Below are 18,034 nucleotides of genomic sequence, written 5' to 3' on the forward strand. Positions count from 1 at the left end.
AGACTCTGTCTGAACCCCTAAGACAAGACTCTGTCTGAACCCCTAAGACAAGACTCTGTCTGAACCCCTAAGACAAGACTCTGTCTGAACCCCTAAGACAAAGACTATGTCTGAACCCCTAAGACAAGACTCTGTCTGAACCCCTAAGACAAGACTCTGTCTGAACCCCTAGACAAAGACTATGTCTGAACCCCTAAGACAAGACTCTGTCTTAACCCCTAAGACAAAGACTCTGTCTGAACCCCTAAGACAAGACTCTGTCTGAACCCCTAGACAAAGACTCTGTCTGAACCCCTAAGACAAGACTCTGTCTGAACCCCTAAGACAAGACTCTGTCTGAACCCCTAGACAAAGACTATGTCTGAACCCCTAGACAAAGACTCTGTCTGAAACCCCAAAGACTCTGTCTGAACCCCTAAGACAAGACTCTGTCTGAACCCCTAGACAAAGACTCTGTCTTAACCCCTAAGACAAGACTCTGTCTGAACCCCTAGACAAAGACTGTGTCTGAAACCCCAAAGACTCTGTCTGAACCCCTAAGACAAGACTGTGTCTGAACCCCTAAGACTCTGTCTGAACCCCTAAGCCAAGACTCTGTCTGAACCCCTAAGCCAAGACTCTGTCTGAACCCCTAAGCCAAATTCCAATACCCAAAGTCTCGGTCACTCACACTCGACCACTCCAGCATGGCAGTGTTATGGTGTAATTGGTGACCTGCCGAAATATGTGACCATCTTGTGGCCTTCACACAACTTACATGGAGGTCTTTAAACACGCGGCCTGAATGCCGCCAGGTGGAAGTCTGTTTTAGCAGGTCACCAATTTCACCGTAACACCACCATGCTGGAGTGTGAGTGAGTGATTTTGGGTATTTGAATTTGCACGTTGGTGCCTTGCCCGTCGGTGTCCTCCACTGTCGGTGTGTGGATGTGATGTATATTGTAATGTACAGCACTACACGCACACACACGCACTACACGCACGCACACACACACACACACACACACACACACACACACACACACACACACACACACACACACACACACACACACACACACACACAATTACTGTATACAGGTATAGCTGTACTGGCTAGAGTAGCTAGAATATATACTTACTTACTAGTATTAGTAAGAAATGTGAACAGCACGTGGTACAGTCAGTCTTTAAGGCTAAAAGGATATCAACACTGTTTCAAGATTTAACAAGAATAGTTTCTCACTGAATAACGGATTATTCAACAACCTACTTTAGATTTGCAATGCTGCAAACAAACAATCAACAATCAATTCAACAGATGCACTTATTTGTTGAGGTTATTATTATTGTTTATTATTTTTATTATTATCCACTACCTCAAAACCTAGATACCAGCCCTATGCTACACCAGTCATGGTGTCACACCATTGTATGTTGGTATGTTGCTAGATAGGTAGGGGGGGGAGTATGCAGGAACTGTAATTAGGCAGGTATTTTAAGTACTGTCCTGTCTCTCTCCATTATTGAGGGTAAAACTATGCATGTGACATCTCACATCATCACCATACCCGGAAGTTAGGGCCTACTGAGTGTAAAAAAAACTACTTTATGGCCTTGGTCCATAAACAACGTTAAACTCACTTTGAAACTGGCTTTGCCACTCACTTTATGCATGCGAATACCCTCCATTGGCAGAGAGAGACGTTGTTACTTTATATCCATGGAGTACCTGAGTGACATGCCTATTGTGTCATGACACAGACATATTAAATGTACAGTTGTACATTTAATATTTAGGTCAGTCTGTGCTCTCCTACTGTATATGTGGACATGAATAAATGGTTAAAACTTGTGTCACAGGGATAAGGACCCCCAGCCACGCAAGGCCGGTACGGGCAGCAACACGACAGCTGCTGCTGCCGTGTCCTCAGAGCCGTACCGCTACAACATGGACTACCCCAGCATGGGCACCTGCATCATCATCAACAACAAGAACTTCCACAGGAACACGGGTAATAATTATGTCAACTAAATGACACAACTAAAACATTTAGTTTTAGTTTAGTTTTTATTTTTATTTTTTATTATTGGTGTCAAAATTGGTTGTCAGTTCTAGACTCGACACGTTACACTCTTGTATGATGACATAGGGCATCGGTTTACGGTAAACAAAACCATAAAAAGTGCCATATAAACCATATACAATATGCAGCAATATGCCCTGGCTGTCATAGTCGTGGCTGAAGGCTGAAACTAAAGGCATTTTATATGTGCGAACACACAGTCTTATTATTATTATATTATATAGTTATATACTTGGATAATGAAACAAGTCCTTTATATGAGGGATAGGCAACCTCAGGCACGGGTGCCAACATTGGCACAGGGGAGGGTGATCACTGACACACTGGCAAGTGTGAGAGATAGTTTGGTGGGTTATTGCTCCGAGTAGTCTAATGATAATTAGGCTACAATAAGGTTATGTATAGCCGAAGCCTATGGACAGACAACATCAGTTGAAATATGTAATTTTTAAGTGTTTATAGCTCTGTCATTCTTCATTACTTCATGTCAGAATGCTTTATTGTGTGTGTGTGTGTGTGTGTGTGTGTGTGTGTGTGTGTGTGTGTGTGTGTGTGTGTGTGTGTGTGTGTGTGTGTGTGTGTGTGTGTGTGTGTGTGTGTGTGTGTGTGTGTGTGTGTGTGTGTGTGTGTGTGTGTGTGTCTGTGTCTGTGTCTGTGTCTGTGTGTGTGTGTGTGTGTGTGTGTGTGTGTGTGTGTCTGCGCGCGTACAGGGATGAATGTCCGTAACGGCACAGAGGTTGACGCGGCCGCTGCCTTTAAGACCTTCGCTGGGCTCGGCTACAAGACCAAAGTGGCCAACGACCAGACTGTATGCCAGATGCAAGACCTCTTAAACAAAAGTATGTTGTTTACTATTATTACATATTTAACAGACGGTGCAAGCTGCCCTGCCCGTAATCTTCAGGCACTGATGAAATTAGGGCCCATAATCACAGATAAGAAACCCTCTTCCATGGGTCTTCAACAGGTGGTCCTCAGAGTTACTACAGGAGGCCTGTAGGAACTTATTCTTTCTCCTTACATCAACCACTTAAAATCACACACTAAAAACGTTAGGGAAATTGCATTCCGTTCAACAGTCACACGTTTAAGCAATACAAGCAAAACCAGTTCTGCCAAGATTTTAGTATTGTCCCATTTTCCCACCAACTAATAGAAAAGTATAATCTTTTCATCATGTAATAAAGACTTGGGGTTGATTCAAATTTAGCCTAACAATCCCTAGTAAAATGCCTCCCCCAAGACCAGTCTAAAATATAGCTGGAAATCAAAGGTCTGGACACATGTTAAAGGTATATTCAGTGATTTCACTTAATTCAAATATCACTTATTTTTTTGCTTTGTTGTGATAATCCTCTCTACTATAGAGTGTGCTAACCATATAAGGAGTTCCTCCCTGTCCCCAGTTAACCCCTGGGGGTCAAAAAACCTTAGGTTTCGTTTTTGGCTCTCTATCCTGATTGGATGAAAGGCTTAGGTCCCAGCCAAAAACGAAACCTAAGGTTTTTTGAGTGAAATCACTGAATATACCTTTAAACAATGTCTGTGTCTCCTCCGTTCCTCTCCTTCACAGTATCCCAGGAGAACCACAGTCGCTGTGCGTCGTTTGTGTGCGTGATGCTGAGCCACGGAGAAGAGGGGATGATCTACGGAACGGATAACTACGTAGAGCTGAAAACACTGACGGAAATGTTCAGAGGAGACCGCTGTCGGAGTCTGGTGGGGAAACCCAAGCTCTTCTTCATACAGGTCAGTCACACATATGGACGCACGCACATGTAGCAGAGACTCAGAGCCTCTGCCTGATGGCCTCAAAAGTCTAATATCTCCGCCGGTCCAGAGGGATATCCCTTTGGTCTAGTGGTTAAGATGTTCACCCGGTAGGCCCGAGTTCAAATCCCGGGTTACATTGGTGCCGTGACCCGGATCGGGTTTCCCCGTGGGAGGAGGTCAAAAAGGAGGTGAGGGAAGCAGAGCCCCTCAGAGTCTAGTGGTTAAGATGTTGGACTTTCACGCGGGAGGCTCGAGTTTGAATCCCGGGTGTTACACACAGTTTTACAAACAGCATATGATGTTATTATTCCCTGAGCCAAGCTTGCGCCTAACCGCATACCTGAATGGGACTGGGTGTTACAATCCGTTTATACCATCAGAAACAAAAGGCAATGTCTACCAGTAAGTGCAGCGAATCACCGGCCCGGCACATGTGGCACCCGAGCCTGTCATTAGCGTGACAATGAACAAAGTTCATCCAAGACTCCATGACATCTCTGGGGTCCACCATACCAAACCAGCAACCCGCCGCATCCACCGGCAGGGGCATTGATTGATTGATTAACAGTTTGCAGAATTACATTACATTTAAAGCACAACTCAATACAAAAACTGTTCGAGTGGACAACACTATAGAGGGTATGCGTGTGACATCATCATCAAACCAGGAAGTTATGCAGGAACGCCTACTGAGTGGCAAAAAACTACTTCCTGGCCTCGACAGCCCATAAATCCAAACAGAAAAGTCCTGTCTGATTGAATTAAACAACGTTAAATGATGTTAAACTCACTTTGCATGTTGCTTTGCCACTCGATGTGCCACTCGATGTGCCATACACTTTAAGCATGTGCATATACCCTCTATAACGGCATTACACTTGTTTACAATAGGGCCCATCGTCCTATCGCTCAATTCATCAATACATTCAGAGACACTGAGCCAAGCCTGGTGGTGAAGCAGCTTTCTGCTTCTACGGGCCGACGGCGTGGAAAAAACTCCCACTGTACCTTCGACAGGCAGCCTCTGTAGACATTTTTTAAGCACAGCTCAAGACCCACTTCTACACCCTTGCTTTTAATTTATCTTATTATTTTTTGTTATTCATGTCCTCACTGTATTGCATTACTGCTATTATTTTTAATGTTTTATGCCTTATGCTTTTCTTTTCTTTCTCCATTGCTCTGTAAAAGCACTTTGAGCTGCATTTCATGTCATGAAAGGTGCTATACAAATAAAGTTGTATTTATTATTTATTATATATGTCTGTACCAGGCGCGTCGTGGTACAGGCCTGGACCCTGGCATTGAGACAGACAGTTGCATTGAGACAGACAGTGCCCCAGTCCAGTCTGAAGAATGCAGGATTCCCGTGGAGGCGGACTTCCTGTACGCTTACTCCACTGCACCAGGTAAGTCGTGACAACGGATGATATTCAAGATAAGATTTGCACAACTCTTCATTCTTTTTTTCAAAAATAGCAGATCTACAAGCTTGTATCGCTGTGAGCTCGTATGTATTGAAGTATTCAATCATGCTTTCCCGGTCTTAATGGGGTTTAAAGTTTACAAAACAAAATGCTACTGCCAGTGCATTAAGGCCTATTCATACTCATACGACGTCACTGAGCCGCGGTGGTCACCGCTCACACAAGCACATCTCTCTGTTTTTTACTAACCACCGTTTCGGAGGTCACCTTATCACCTAATACTGGGGTATGAACGAATAGGAGGTCACCTTATCACCTAATACTGGGGTATGAACGAATAGGAGGTCACCTTATCACCTAATACTGGGGTATGAACGAATAGGAGGTCACCTTATCACCTAATACTGGGGTATGAACGAATAGGAGGTCACCTTATCACCTAATACTGGGGTATGAACGAATAGGAGGTCACCTTATCACCTAATACTGGGATATGAATGAATAGGAGGTCACCGTATCACCTAATACTGGGGTATGAACGAATAGGAGGTCACCTTATCACCTAATACTAGGGTATGAACGAATAGGAGGTCACCTTATCACCTAATACTGGGGTATGAACGAATAGGAGTTCACCTTATCACCTAATACTGGGGTATGAACGAATAGGGAGGTCACCTTATCACCTAATACTGGGGTATGAATGAATAGGAGGTCACCTTATCACCTAATACTGGGGTATGAACGAATAGGCCTTTCCTCCGTCAACCACAGTGTTCTGAACAGTGTTAGATTTTAGTCATAGTCTCTTGAATACTTTTCATTTAGTTCTAGTCACATTTTAGTCACCTGGAATGTTTTGGTGTTAGTCTAGTTTTAGTCGACTAAATATCATAAGATTTCAGTCGACTAAATCTACAGTTGATTTAGTCGAACAAAATGTATTTTGGCGGGCCCTGATGCCGTCGCAATGACTCGCTGAAAATAGCTGATCTAGCGCAACGTGTTGTGAGATTGTAGATCGGCTATTTTCAGCACGCAACTAATTGTAAAATGACTCATACTGGATTTCTTGTCCACTAGTCTAGTGGACAAGACATTTTAGTCTATAGTTTTTATTTGTTGATGGAATTGTCAGTATATTTAGTCTTAGTTTTAGTCATCATAGCTTAGTTTCCATTTAGTTTCCGTCTAAAAAAGGTTGCCAAACATTTTTCATCTTAGTTTTAGTCGACGAAATCAACACTGCTTCTGAAGCCGTACTCGTTTCATTCCACCCTCCAGGCTACTCCTCGTGGAGGAACATGGCGTGCGGCTCGTGGTTCATACAGGCTCTGTGCGAGATGCTCCAGCGCCACAGCAAGGAGCTGGAGCTGATTCAGATCCTGACCCGGGTCAACAGCAAGGTGGCGCTGGACTTCCAGTCCAGCTCCGACCTGCCGGGCTACAACAACCAGAAGCAGATCCCGTGCATCGTCTGCATGCTGACCAAGGAGCTCTACTTTCCCTCCCAGTACCAGGACCCCCAAGCTCAACCCCAGTACCCCCAGGACCCCCACGCTCAACCCCAGTACCCCCAGGACCACCAAGCTCAACCCCAGTACCTCCAGGTCCCCCAAGCTCAACCCCAGTACCTCCAGGTCCCCCAAGCTCAACCCCAGTACCTCCAGGTCCCCCAAGCTCAACCCCAGTACCCCCAGGTCCCCCAAGCTCAACCCCAGTACCTCCAGGACCCCCAAGCTCAACCCCAGTACCCCCAGGTCCCCCAAGCTCAACCCCAGTACCTCCAGGACCCCCAAGCTCAGCCCCAGTACCTCCAGGACCCCCAAGCTCAGCCCCAGTACCTCCAGGACCCCCAAGCTCAACCCCAGGACCCCCAAGCTCAACCCCAGGACCCCCAAGCTCAACCCCAGTACCTCCAGGACCCCCAAGCTCAACCCCAGGACCCCCAAGCTCAACCCCAGTACCTCCAGGACCCCCAAGCTCAGCCCCAGGACCCCCAAGCTCAGCCCCAGGACCCCCAAGCTCAGCCCCAGTACCTCCAGGACCCCCAAGCTCAACCCCAGTACCTCCAGGACCCCCAAGCTCAGCCCCAGGACCCCCAAGCTCAGCCCCAGGACCCCCAGGACCCCCAAGCTCAGCCCCAGGACCCCCAAGCTCAGCCCCAGGACCCCCAGGACCCCCAAGCTCAGCCCCAGGACCCCCAAGCTCAACCCCAGTACCTCCAGGACCCCTAAGCTATAACTAGATGTTTAATGTACTGCTGCTGCTCTTTTCCTTTTATTGATACGATACCTGTGTCTGACATAATGACTACCTTAATGTGTTGTGTATATGGATTGCAAATGAATTGCTCTTTGCGGAGATCAATAAAGTTGTTTGAATCTGAATAGGAGAGATGACCATGATACTGACCACGATGTGGTAATTCCACAAACATCTGTGCTGTCGACACTTTCACAAGACATCATAAGTGGATCTACAGAGAACAATGGTCACCAAGTTCAGCTATAAGAAACTTTTTTCTTCATTTATTTACTTTTATTTAATTTACTGGAAGCCCCCATAGGTCCCATGTTAGACCCATACCAAACCTTTGATTAAAATGTCATCTACAGGCTTAGCAGATGAGATTAAGCTTGTTTGCTAAGAGTTGCATGTTGAGCAATTTGAGTAATTAGCATAATATGTGATCAAACCATTAACAACCTATGCAAATCAAAATGTCCCTTTGACTTTGTGACTAGTGTCCACTCTCCCACAACAGCATACAGTATCTGCAAGACTGCAAGACATTGACCATATCGGTTTACCATGCGGTTAATAATATTAATATCATTATATGTGGTCTCAAAGTATTTCAAATTGAGCTAACTTTCTTTTGTAAACTGTGTAGGCTATATGTACACCTACAGTAGGTGTACATAAAACCTTGTTGGACTGTTGGACACAATAGTAGGTGACCTACTATTGTGTCCAACCAGGTTTTATGATCACAGTCATTGTTCACTTAGGGTTATTGTGGGAATTGGCCATGAGTTCATCTGAATACACTGACACCAAAGAAAGATAATGTAATGTACCATCTGATCCACACATTGTATGGCATTTATTCTATCTATGGACTGATACTGCTTATTCAATCATGAATCAACACTTCACTTGTAAATCACATTCAGTTTTCCATCATCATAATTCTCCTTTTCTAGAAGTTTGTGAGGAAGCAATAATCTCACTTCCAGCCTGTGGTGAACTTGTGGTTCAATACCGCCCCCGACTGGTGGAGTCACGTTAGGTCAGGGCACCATCCTGTTCAACATAATTCTGGCTTTTAACAGTGGTTCTCAACGTGAGGTCCACCACGGACCACCAGGGCTGTTAAAAGGCCAATTATGCAAAATTAAAATCACAGGATTTATGATGGGTTTATGATGGCTATTCTAATTGGGCTATGTCAGCTAGCTAATAAACAGCCTACTGTTGTACACGCACAGCAGCATTAAAAGCCACACAACAATATTAATTTTGTGATACATCTGATGGGTGTGTGGAATACTGGACTACTCGCCCCGGTGCTTGCCCGTTTTTCCTTCCGGAATTTTCCCCAGTGAGGGGGATAACTTTGTAATATGCTATTGGCTGTTTGTATTCTTTTTGGAAAAATATAAAAAGATACTCCTGTGGAAAGGCTATATTATTTGACTTATATTGAACCTATAAACAATTTAGTATTATTTAGTATATGTAAGGTTTTGCCCCCTCAAATGGTACCTCGTCAGATAATCCCCACATATCCTACAACAACTTCTGTGAACAGACTTCACTGTAGTAGCTTTTCATAAATTATATTTGTACTTAGGCTGTTCTGCTGTCATGAAAGTTTATAGTTAGAGAAATTCAAAGTCCAGCCGTCTGCTGTCCAGCCTCTCCCACCCCTCACTGGGGAAAGTTCTGGGAGGAAAACAGAAACGGGGCGAGACTGGCGAGTAGTTCTGTTACCGGTGTGTGTGGCCATGGAGGCCTGTAGCTCTTCATGGTATCTCTGTTCAGTCCAGTCAGATCACAGCTCATTTGTAAACAGCCTCTCTGCTATAAATTCACCCCCATTCATTCCTGGGCGTCACCCAAGTATTCTACATCTTTCTTTCATTTTACACTCTCAAGAGTGAATGATCTATAAGGGTCCATTTGGTTACCAACTCTTTCAGCTTGGGACCACCTGAAACCTCCACAAGGCTCACTTGGTGGTCCACGGACCACTGGTAGAAAACCACTGCTTTAGACTTTTTAGATTACATTTGTACCAAACGTGTTTTTCACATGCCTTCATGCTTAAAGAATGTATTGTTTCTCTCTGTGCTGAGAGACCTTGAACCATGAAAGCACTCTTGTTCAGAAGGGAGTGACTGTCAGTCGGTCTCACTGCCAAATGTTCTTGTTAAACTACTTGATTAACTAAATATCCTCTATAAGTGACACATTCAAGGTTGGAGCACAAATTACAAACATATAACATAATTATTATTCCACACTCATTTCCATCAGTATCTGTGTGTGCATTGTGCTAATATATATACTGTATGCACACAGGGGCCCAAAATGTAATTATAGAAGTCACACTGATTGTGAACACTTGTACGGTACCTCCTGGATCAACATCCGTACTACCCGGGTTGGGTCCACTTGGGAAAGGTGGTCTTGGGTATAGCCTGCACTTCATGGGTACTTGGGTACAGTACAGTATCTGGTGTGAAACCCAGATACTGTACCGAAGAGTCGACCATTCCAGGTCATAACGTTGGGCAGCAAGAACAGAGGTATAGGCTACTGGCAGAGGTTGGGGGGTGTGTACTAAATGTAGAGGAGAAGAGGGGGGGTGGGGTGATGCAGACAGACAGCCTTTGTTTAGACCGTGCCTGTTATGTTAGCATCAGTAAATGTGTAGCACTTTGACGTGTTTATTCTCCATGGTGACACTTTGTTCTGTATGTAGCCCATGTGACACCAACTCAAAGACCTTTTATCTGTGTTATTTAATTCAGAGCACATTTACAGTAACACCTATCATGACCCCCTTTAACTCCTGTCAAAAAGGAATCATTTCATTTCATAAATGTGACTCATTTTGATACAGAGACATGTCATGGTGGCAGGACTAAACTGTTCAGGTGAAAAACGTTTTTTTAATTTTCTTGTCCAAAATGAGTTCATATCACAGGCTGACTCTTCACATACCGGTGCTTGTCTGAAATAAGTGTCAGAGCTGAAATCGACATGTAAGTATTAAATAAATGCTTAAACATGTAGATAGGTGTAATGTTAGAGACCACAGAAGTGAACCTTTCAAGCCTGTTTTCTCAACTCGCTGTTTTCTAGATAGCGTACTAACCAACCCATAATTAAGATGTTACACTTGAGTATATTAACAGTAAAAGACACAAAATACAAAGGACATAAAAAGAGGGACATTTATTGACATTCAGTTAAGATTCTGGACAGATACTGGTACATGGTTAATGATAAATTGGCAGTTTTTTCCATAAATGTTTAAAATAAAAAATATGCTTTGGAAAATGGACATAAATAATGTCAATGATACATGATTGACATCAAGCTATCGAGGTTTTGTAGCATTAAAAAAATATATTAGGCCTTAAATGTTATTACAAATGAAGAATATATTATATTTTGCTGCACATTTGTAAAAAATATTGGGTCTTAAATGTTATTACAAAAATATATTATTTTTACATTTTATTTTTATTATCTGTAATGAAATAGTACAAATAAAATTGTGCCAAGTGTTCTCATGGGCCCAATTGTTCCAGTTGCCTTTCCTGTCCCATAGTTTAGTTTAGTTAAGTTCAGTATTTGCACACAATTACACATAGTATACAATCAACACATCTCTCTCACTATAGACTACAGTCCATGCCTGTACTGCAGTTCCACCATTTCCACATGATGTACATATTACTGTACATGGAATACATTCTGTGTAAATCATCTTTATACCTGTGTAATTACTACAGCTATTGTTAAACACACTTGTTAGTTTAGTTTACACACGCACGCACGCACGCACGCACACACACACACACACACACACACACACACACACACACACACACACACACACACACACACACACACACACACACACACACACACACACACACACACACACGCGCGCGCACACACACAAGTAACTCCATCTGATCAATACATCACACTGCTGCTCAAATCAATGAACCACTTTAACCCTGGAGAGACACATAGAAGTGTAGAGTTTTGAATCAAATGAAAACAGCTGGTTTAACCCATTAAGACCTGAGGGGGGCCGATTCTACAAATTGCCTAAATCAGTAGTTCTCAAACTGTTTCATGCCCAAGGACCCCTAAAATGATGATTTGTTTGACCCCTCACCCCTCACCCCCCCCCCCCCCCCCCCAGAAGAGAAGATTTGCATTAAATTCTAAATTATTTTAAATGATGTTTCGAAAACAAATTTTTTCAAAACATAGCAGAGGTTAATTAATCTGCGTGTGTGAGATGTGTCTCAGAGGTTAACATCTGTACCACAAACTGAATTATTAACCTTCAAATTTCTTGAAGCAGACTTTGCTGGAGGAGTCTGCAGGGAACAGAGAGAGTATCCCGTTGGTCCAGGGTAGCATCGCAGAGACGTTGTAGAACAGAGCAGGGACATTTCTAAACCATTGTAAGAAGAGGACACCATGCAGGTAATTGATCGGGCTGTCCTTCTCCTCACAGCTAAGCGGTCCACCCACGTCCCACTGCAACAACAACAAACAAGTTGTGTTTTTTAGAGTGTGTTTTATCTGTAATTATCATGTTTATGTTTCCATCTCTATGTCACTCACAGAGATATCAGGATTGGCCTGGTGACTGGTCTTATTGGCTGCAGTACAGATTGCGTCATTGGTGATGTATTGGTGCAGATCAGAATACGACACGTCCTGTCTGCACTGATCGGTTGTGATCGTCGTGAGTACGCACTCACGGAGAACGTCTGGAGGAACACACACAGTATTCATAGTCAGGACATTGTATACAGAGGAAAATATATTCCATTAAAAATATATAGCTTTTTAACCACTTGTTTACCTATAATGACATGCCAAAAATATGTATGTATGTATATGTATGTATGTGTTTGTTTGTTTGTTTGTTATAATGTATGTATATATAATATAATAATGTAAATATTATAATGTTCACACCCTTCTTCGTGCCCCATCCAGTGAACAAACATTTCGAACCAGCAGGTAATACGTAGCCAGGCTTCGGGAGACAGATGGGTCGAATATGCTTGGTGAATTTGACAGGGCGGGACAGTTTGAGAAGATGCATGCCAGGGACATCGTCTTCCCAGGTGATGTTGGGGTAAATGAAGACCTACCAGAGAAATTACAGACACACGTTTAGATTAACCACATAAACCCTGTTTCCAAACATTTTCAAGAAAGCTCAGATTGTAGATCTATCTTCAAAGGGTTAAACAAATTGTGGAATGTTTGACTGAACAGAAGGACACTCAGTTCTCAAAAACAACTTTCATTTCAGTAACACTGTAAGGTGATGTGTATAACTTTCATTTCAGTAACACTGTAAGGTGATGTGTATAACTTTCATTTCAGTAACACTGTAAGGTGATGTGTATAACTTTCATTTCAGTAACACTGTAAGGTGATGTGTATAACTTTCATTTCAGTAACACTAAGGTGATGTGTATAACTTTAATTTCAGTAACACTGTAAGGTGATGTGTATAACTTTCATTTCAGTAACACTGTAAGGTGATGTGTATAACTTACTTCATTTCAGTAACACTGTAAGGTGATGTGTATAACTTCCATTTCAGTAATACTGTAAGGTGATGTGTATAACTTCGACCTCTCATTTTTAAGTTATTATATTTTCAAGTGTAGAGAGACAGGAAATGACAGCAGAGAGGGCGTCTTAATGTTTTATCTCTAGCAGCTAAAACACTTCTGCATAATAATTGATGAATAATACATTCATAATTCTAATAAACATTATAATGTATCAGTACAAAGCTCTATAATGATCTTTAATGGATCTATATTGTGTATTTAAGGACTTAGTTCAGAATGCAGGCTCAGACTTGATAAAACCATCTGATTACATTTAGACCTGTTAGTTATGTAATATGTTCTGACATATTGATCATACCTTTTCTATCATGATCTTCTGAGTGGGTTCAGAGGTCGAGGAAAGATCATGGGCCCCCAGGACCACAAAGTCACCAACACTGGGGACAGAAACATAATTATTACATTTTAATTCCATTATCAATTAGTAGCCTAATAAAAAAGTAGTAAAACTTAACATTTGTCTATACTGTATGTATAGTATAGCCATGGGTTGGTTGTAAAACGTATATTTAATCACTTTAGCCCTAAATACTTTGATGTATTATGAATAGAAAAGATAGCCGATCTACAAGATGACAAGACCTTGCTGTGGCACATTGTGAACTTGTAGATCAGCTATTTTCATCAAATTAATACCAAAATAGGAGCAGGCTTTAAGAAGTGGTTACATTAAAACAGGGTTTATCACATTAAGACCTGAGGCTGATTCTATACATTACTATTACTATTAATTAATACAAATATTTTTTTTTTACCATGACCTATAATGACTAATGACCAGAATAGTGTTTTTGGATTATAGTACCTGCCCCGGTCAGACACAACAAAGGACTCATGGATCAGAGTAGCACCCACCCAAAAGACTTCGTCCTGAAAGATAAAAAGGTAAAGTGTGAATCAAAGACACACAGAATAAAGGGTTGGGTGAGCTTGTAGATCGTCTCTTTTTGCTGTGTGACGTCGTCGTACAATGGAGCATAAATGAAGCACTTCTCCAACATAATTACCATGTTCTATTAGCTCAGTGGTTCTCAAAGAGGGTCTGGGGACCCGCAGGGGTCTCTGAGGGGGTTCCAGGGGGTCCCTGAGGGGGTTCCAGGGGTCCCTGAGGGGGTTCCAGGGGGGTTCCAGGGGGTCCTTGAGGGGGTTCCAGGGGGTCCTTGAGGGGGTTCCAGGGGGTCCCTGAGGGGGTTCCAGGGGGTCCCTGAGGGGGTTCCAGGGGGTCCCTGAGGGGGTTCCAGGGGGTCCCCGGCCAAATGTGTCACTAAAGTATGACTATCACTTCAAACACAATTTCTATACAATTTGAAAATAGACGATCTACAAGCATCTTGAAATAAATGTAATATATTCGGGGGTCCGTCGCCAAATACATTAATTTGGGTGTCCTTGACATGACATGCGCTGAGAACCACTGTATTATCTGAAGCAACTGTAAATATGAATTTAATTTAGCATCAATGTAGGGATTCTTGGGATCTTCTCTATTTGAAGGAAGAAAAAGGTTGCATGGTTTCCTCTGTGTGTGTGTGTGTGTGTGTGTGTGTGTGTGTGTGTGTGTGTGTGTGTGTGTGTGTGTGTGTGTGTGTGTGCGTGCGTGCGTGCGTGCGTGCGTGCCACTTCAAAGTGTCCTTGAGCCGGTCACTGAACCTCTACTAACTGTTACCGAGTAACGCGCTCCAAGGTATGCCATCCACGGTGAAGAATGGGGCACAGAAACCTGTCCGTTATCGACACGTGCATCTTGGACACGTACATCTGGACCATTGTTCCTCAGCCCACACTGTGTCTCGCTCATCTCTACACGGGATGAAAGTAACACACCATCTCTGTGAATAACAGCTAAATACATGCACATTTACATTTAACGAGTGTGTGTGTGTGTGTGTGTGTAGCCACTCCTGTTCCCCCAGTACCACTTTCATATGCCTGGTCTGTTTGTGCATGCACGTGTGTGTGCGTGTGTGCATGTGTGTGTGTGTGTGTGTGTGTGTGTGTGTGTGTGTGTGTGCACAGTACACTGTATATCACTTGAAGACTATAGCATCCCTATTCTGAGGAGAACGTTCGGCAAAAATCACAGATCGACAAGCTTGTAGATCTGCTATTTTCACTTAGAGCCCTGGGAGACTTCGCTCAACTCAGTATAAAGGACTTTAAGTGTCTAAGATGCACGCGCACACACACGTCACACACACACACACACACACACACACACACACACACACACACGCACACACACACGCACACACGCACACAAACACACAAACGTGCCAGCATGCAGGACGTTAAAACATGGACACACGCGTACCTTTAATGGCGTCTTCGGGGAACGTGTCGGTGCCGTGGGTCAAGTAAACAGCTGGACTCTTCTGAGCAGCACAATCACGCGGCCCTCTGATGTTGGATCCCAACAGGATGTGGTCATCGCCGACTTTCACCAACAGGGGAGCTCCCGAGTCACCCTGATGAGACACAAGCAGTACAGCATTGTTCAGTATAGGATGTGACAGCAGTGTGTGTGTGTGTGTGTGTGTGTGTGGGGGGGGGGGGGGGGGGGGGGGGGGGGGGGGGGGGGGGGGGGATCAATTGACATGACGACTAACTTATGGAGAAAAAGGGGTACAAAATAATAATTGGCTATACTCTACGTTTATAGGAAATAAAAGGTGGCACCATTTCCCTGTCAGAGGAGGGGTGTGTGTACTGTTAAAGACGCCATGCACCTGTCTACCAGTGACATCATCACAGCAGGTTTGGTCATTTAAAACGTACTTCTTATTTTCTCTCCCTATAGGCTGAAGTGCTCCATGAAGGTATGAATGGGATGTGAGTTCTCACCTGGCAGATGTTCTGATGGGATGTGAGTTCTCACCTGGCAGATGTTCTGATGGGATGTGAGTTCTCACCTGGCAGATGTTCTGGCCGCCGGCGTCATTTCCAGCACAGATCATGTCGTCCGTCACCTTTCCAATGTATTTCTGCTTACATTGGCCGTGGTCGTTTATCGTCACGTTGAGCGCCTGGAGCGTTCTGGGTGCTGATGGGTCTTCTATAAATACACACGATGCAGAACAGAACCATTATCTCTCTGCGTGCGTGCGTTGGGTTGCGTTGCGTTGCGTGCGTGCGTGCGTGCTTGCGTGGAAATGTAAACCTAAATGTCATTATGTATGCGATTATTGTAGATCTGCTGTTTCACCAAATCTTAGCCCATTATGACTTGGCCAGAATAGGGAGGGCGATAGATGGATGTGCTTAAAAACTGTTATTAATACGGCTGTTTTTATTAATTAGCATTCTTTCTCAGTGAAGTTCTACGTGTGTTGCACTCAAAGTGTGGTCCGGGGACCTACAGGGGTACTGGAGGCACTCAAAGTGTGGTCCGGGGACCTACAGGGGTACTGGAGGCACTCAAAGTGTGGTCCGGGGACCTACAGGGGTACTGGAGGCACTCAAAGTGTGGTCCGGGACCTACAGGGGTACTGGAGGCACTCAAAGTGTGGTCCGGGGACCTACAGGGGTACTGGAGGCTCCTCTAAACTCCAGGGTCCATTGGTTATAACCTCATGCGAATAAAGTAACAGCTCTCAGTTGTTAACAAACAAATGGAACCCATTGGACCCTAATCTATACAAGTCCATTAGTCCAAATGTGATTATCTTTGGTCCCCGGGCAGGCAGGGTGCCATTGGGGGTCCCCGGGCAGGGTGCCATTGGGGTCCCCGGGCAGGCAGGGTGCCATTGGGGGTCCCCGGGCAGGGTGACCATTGGGGGTCCCCGGGCAGGCAGGGTGCCATTGGGGGTCCCCGGGCAGGCAGGGTGCCATTGGGGGTCCCCGGGCAGGCAGGGTGCCATTGGGGGTCCCCGGGCAGGGTGCCATTGGGGGTCCCCGGGCAGGGTGCCATTGGGGGTCCCCGGGCAGGGTGCCATTGGGGGTCCCCGGCAGGGTGCCATTGGGGGTCCCCGGCAGGGTGCCATTGGGGGTCCCCGGGCAGGGTGCCATTGGGGGTCCCCGGGCAGGCAGGGTGCCATTGGGGTCCCCGGGCAGGGTGCCATTGGGGGTCCCCGGGCAGGGGGCCATTGGGGGTCCCGTGCTGTGCCTACCTGATGTATCCCATCCGTAGACGGTGGCTCGGTCCCGTTGGGGAAGACGCTCCCCTCTGCTGCTAAACACACAGGCTTGATGTTCTCACAGGTCGGTCCAGTTTGACCACCGCCTGGTCGTACGCCCAAACCCTGTCAGGGACGAGTCAGAGTGATCCAATATTAGTTATTAAACAGCACTAGAACAATAATCTACAGGTATACTGTGACTTTTGGTCAGTGGTGCACCAGATCCCTACATTGGATCATTTGGATCCACTGTGGGTGGATCCTGAAGTCACTGATGTTCCTCGCCACGCCCCCTTCTCCATCGAGGTCGGACCGCCCCATGGTTACCTTCAGGAGGCTGCTCTGTTATTCCTGCATGAAGAGAGACATGGGTGAGCTCTGCACAGTGCTATGCTCTCTCTCTCTACCTCTCTCTCTCCCTCTCACCCACTCTCTCTACACCTCTCTCTCTCCCTCTCCCTCCCTCCTCTGTCTCCATCACTTTGCACAGGCATGAGCACTTTAGGGCTGAGAATGTAAAAGGATGAATAACGTTTTGTTACTTACCAAATGCAATGTGCAGTAGTTAACACAAACTGGGGCTCACCAGAACTCCGTGGCATTCATGAACGTCACTTTGACTAAAGCTGGCAATGGACAACAGTTGGGCTGGCTTCCCTGCAGTCCCAGCTGAACCACAGCAGGCTGTCTCAGCGACTGGAAAGATGTCACCTGTGGAGACACAGATTACAGAT

At 44.7% G+C, this 18,034-nt stretch overlaps 1 protein-coding gene across 1 annotated transcript; it reads left to right on the top strand.

Moving 5' to 3' along the window:
• Nucleotides 1–1,897: 1,897 nt before the first annotated feature.
• On the top strand, nucleotides 1,898–7,510 carry LOC310873808 (uncharacterized protein; the record flags this gene model as incomplete). The annotated part of the gene is made up of 6 exons (XM_083786359.1): nucleotides 1,898–1,994; nucleotides 2,777–2,905; nucleotides 3,640–3,815; nucleotides 5,113–5,248; nucleotides 6,551–6,836; nucleotides 6,868–7,510. The coding sequence occupies exons 1-6, from the start codon at nucleotides 1,931–1,933 to the stop codon at nucleotides 7,508–7,510; spliced, it is 1,434 nt and encodes a 477-aa protein (XP_083642485.1). The 5' UTR covers nucleotides 1,898–1,930.
• Between the last annotated feature and the right edge of the window lie 10,524 nt (nucleotides 7,511–18,034).

Source organism: Protomyctophum parallelum (assembly GCF_964188405.1).
Source record: "Protomyctophum parallelum genome assembly, chromosome: 16".
NCBI classification, from domain to species: Eukaryota; Metazoa; Chordata; class Actinopteri; order Myctophiformes; family Myctophidae; genus Protomyctophum; species Protomyctophum parallelum.